This window comes from Pteropus alecto, unplaced genomic scaffold (genome assembly GCF_000325575.1).
Source record: "Pteropus alecto unplaced genomic scaffold, ASM32557v1 scaffold312, whole genome shotgun sequence".
Classification (NCBI taxonomy): domain Eukaryota; kingdom Metazoa; phylum Chordata; class Mammalia; order Chiroptera; family Pteropodidae; genus Pteropus; species Pteropus alecto.
Window position 1 is genome coordinate 734,102 of NW_006433948.1, and position 4,059 is coordinate 738,160.

The 4,059-nt window shown below is 39.7% G+C and overlaps 1 protein-coding gene across 1 annotated transcript in view; it reads left to right on the forward strand.

Annotated features, from left to right (window-relative positions):
- The window catches only part of LOC102893723 (androgen receptor-like), an 8,551-nt gene extending 6,316 nt beyond the window's left edge, over positions 1-2,235 (forward strand). Inside the window, 4 exon segments of the mRNA XM_015586733.1 lie at positions 945-971; positions 1,077-1,178; positions 1,643-1,718; positions 2,173-2,235. Of these exon segments, the coding sequence (XP_015442219.1) occupies positions 945-971; positions 1,077-1,178; positions 1,643-1,718; positions 2,173-2,235 (268 nt within the window).
- The last annotated feature ends 1,824 nt before the right edge of the window (positions 2,236-4,059 follow it).

Sequence of the window (4,059 nt, forward strand, 5' to 3'; positions counted from 1 at the left end):
CTGCCAACTTAGGCCACAGCGGGGCTGACAGTGGCTCATCTCCAGAAGCTTATAGCTCTAAAGTGCTACTTACTTGAGAATGCTGCCAATTTCAATCATGCAGTACCTGAGTTTTATTTTTTTAATAATGGCTTGATTGAGACATAATTCCCGATATATATAATTCAGCCATTTGAACTGAACAGTTAATGACTTTTAGTATATTCAGAGTTGGGTGACCATCAGCGCAGTGAATTCTAGAACATTTTAATCACTTACCTGCCCCACCCCCCAACGCCAACAACCTGGAGCAATTATCAACCACCCACCTACTTTTGGCCTCTATAGATTTGCTTATCCTACCATCTCATACGAATGGAATCATGCAACATGCGGTCTTTTGTGACTAGCTTCTTGCGGAATAATAATTTCAGTATTCATCCATGTTGAAGCACATATCGGTACTTTGTTCTTTTTTTTTTATAACCAAATAACGTTCCATTATATGGATGTACCACATCTGATGTACCACGATTGATAGACATTTGGATTTTTTCCACCTTTTGGCCATTATGAAACATACTGCTATGAGCACGCATATGCGGGCATTTTTTCTGAACATACGTCTTTAATTCTTTTGGGTATATACCTAGGAATGGCGTTTGTGATAACTCTGTTCAATCTTTTGAAGAACTCCCAAACTATTTCCAAAAGTGGCTGCACCGTTTTAGGATCCCACCAGCAATATATGAGGGTTCCAAAATCCTCGCATCCTGCCAGTACTTGCTGTTGTCTGCCTTTTTAATTATAGCTACCGTAGTGGGTGTGAAGTGGTATCTCGAAGTGGTTTTGATTTGCATTTCTCTAATCACTATAATGTTCAACATCTTTTCATGTGCTTACTGGAAGTTTGTGTATTTTCTTTGGAGAAATGTCTTTTCACATCCTTTGTTCGTTTTTAATAGGTTTATTTGCCTTTTTATTATCGAATGGTAAGTGTTTGTAATTATATTCTGGGTACAAGAACTGTAACAAATTATGACTCGTGAATATTTTATCACATTTTCTGAGTTGTCTTATCACTTTCTTGATGGTAGCCATCGAAGCCCAAACGTTTTCATTTTGAAGTCCAATCTATTTTTTGCTTATGTGGCTTGCGATTTTGGTGTCACATCTCAGAAGGCCGTGCCTAATCCAGGGTAAGAAGATTTACACTTAGGTTTTATTGTAAGAGTTTTATAGTTTCAGCTGTTAAAATGTAGTTTTTTGATCAACTTTGAGTTAATTTTTACATAACTCATTAAATGTGAGTAGGGGTCCGACTTCTTTTGCGTGGAGACATCCAGACATCACAACACCATTTGTTCACTCGTGCCCCATTTAACTGTCTTGGCACCCTTTGGGTAGGATCCGTTGACTGTAAATGTGAGCGTTATTCTGGACTCTAAATTATATTCCATAAATCTTATACCGATACATGCTGTCCTAATTATTGTAACTTTTGAGTGTTTTGAAACGAGCAAGTTCGAGTCCTCCGATTATGTTCCTTTCTTTTCCCCAAGGTTTTTTTTTTTGTTTTTTGTTTTTTGGTTTTTTTTGTTGTTTTTTGTTTTTTTCTCTTATTTCCGTATGAATTTTAGGATCTGCTTGTAACTTTCTCCAGGGAAGCCAGTTGTGAATCTGATAGAGATCGAGTTGAATATGCAGATCAGTTTGGGGAGTGTTGTCATCTTCACAACGTAAAGTCTCCCGCTCTGTGACTGTGTGATGCCTTTCCCCTTATTTAGGTCTTCTTCACTTTTTTTCAATAGTATTTTGTAGTTGTAAGACTATAACTTTTACATTTCTTTTGTTAAATTAATTTCTGCTTATTTTAACTTTTCGATGCTATTGTGAATGGAATTGTTTTCTTAATATCCTTTCAAAAGTGTTCATTGCCGGAGTATAGAAACAGAATTGATTTTTGTGTATCTACTTTGTATCCTGCAACCTTGTGGAAAGCCAGAGTTTTGAACACCTCAGGGACTTAAGAGGCAGAAGGTTTTCGCTGCTGTGCTCAGAGCTGTGAGCTGGGTTTGGTAATTCACCTCTCCTGGATGAATAGAAGAGTGCCTCTAAAATTTTTAGGTCTTCAGAGGAACCTAATAAGGTTTAAGCGGTTACCAGTCCTTTTTTTTTTTTTTTTTCCCTCAGTATTTGGATTTGGGAACTATTAGCAAGGGGGTGAAGAGTAATCATTTCCACATAGAAAACTGACATAAAGAGATAAGAAATGCCAACTAGGCCAAAGAAATCGCTAGCTGCATTTGGCTTATGTTTAGGTTTGTGTCAACAACTGGAGTCATAATGTTGTTTTTATATGTTGTCCTTTGAGTAAAGTAAATGCTACCCCTCCTGGTGTGTCTTTGTAGATGAGGAAATGGTTTATTTACTCTCATATAATTTGAGCTTCTCTGGGGTGGGGGGTGCACTCCATAACCACAAAGCAAAGATAAAATTCACCTGTGAAGGACCTGAACACTGACCGCAAGACTACTCCAGGTGAAGGGCGGGTCTAATCAGCTACAGCTGTTGTTCCCGAGAATGGTAAGTGAACTGCAGGCGGTTGAACAGAAGGCGCTAAAGGTCCAATTGTGACTTAGCTGTCTTTAGAGATGACCCTAATGAACTGATTTTTTAACAGTATCCATCGGTCAACTACTTTTCATTAAGCGTCTGCCGTATGTCCAGCTGTGCACCGGGAGGAGATCAGGGAGGATCTTGGGGTCTGTACCCTCAACGAGCTTATAGCTATCAAGAAAAAAACTAGGATGGCAGCAGTATGCTGAGATGCTGGATTGTATGGCAGGGTTTTTTTTTTTTAAATGCATGCCTTCAAAAAAGAAATGGCGTGGATGTGTAGGCCAAAGTGGTTAGCAATATCGCCTGTGGCCGCCTCTTATCGTTCATGCCTTAGTAGGGACGTGATTAAACCCAAGCAATAGGTTATGGGCCTTGGTGGGCATTTCGAACTCCAAGGGGTGGCGGTACCTCTGCAGAGACAATGAACGGTGAACTTGAGTAAGGGCTTGAAATCTATTTCCGCTTTTTCAACAGTGCCACTCAGTCAAGTCCGTTACTAGTTTCTTCCTCAGTTCCCTTGACTACGTCATTGCCCTTGCCGGGAACATGTTTTGACGTCTTCGACTATAAAAATATGCAACATATGAGGAATTAATTAAAATTGAGGGGATTAATGGCTCTAAGTTTGGCGTGGGAGCCATCGAAGAAGGTGCCCAGTATGGTGATCAGATCAAGAATTATTGTTCTGCTCTCAAGGATTCCTTTGAATATGGTGGCTTACTTTGAGGTTTCAGGCTGTTGGTTAAATGAGGGAAACGCGAAGAACAAATCAATTACGAGAGTAAGGGGCGCATGAAAACTTTTTTTTTTAAATAATGGTTTTGCTGAATTCGATGGTGTGGCTTTTTAAAATGGCTCACCCGTTCAGCATGGGCTCTGTTTTGTGCAGGTTGAATTAAGTTCTTTGTTTATGCGAAATAAGCCAGACAGAAAAAGTCGAAAACCATATGATTTCACTCGTATTTGGGATATAAAACTGAAAGCAACAAACAAACATGACAAACAAAGAGAGATTCGTGGACAGAGACAACAGTTTAGTGGTGACCAGAGGGAAGGGGGGAGGGGGGAGGTAGGTGGAGGTAAAAGGGGTCAAATATGTGGTGACGGAAGGAAATCTTTGGGTGGCAAACACACGATGCAATATATATATACGACTTAGGGTTCAATTGTACCCTCGAAACTTATTTGATTTTACTAATCACTGTCACCCCAGTAATTTTAATTTAAAAAAAGTGCTTTGCTTATGAAACTGTCCTCGCAGTCTCTGGCCACTAGGGGGACTGCACGTGTCCTGCAGCAAGATCTCCCTGGGAGTGGTTTGGTCTTTGGTGGTTTCAGCACATCACAGGCTAACTTGAGCCAGAACCACCAAGTACCAGACAATAATAAATAAGCTACCATGGTACTTAGTATTTTATCTGGGATGTTATTTCCCAAAGTACAAAACATTTTTACTGA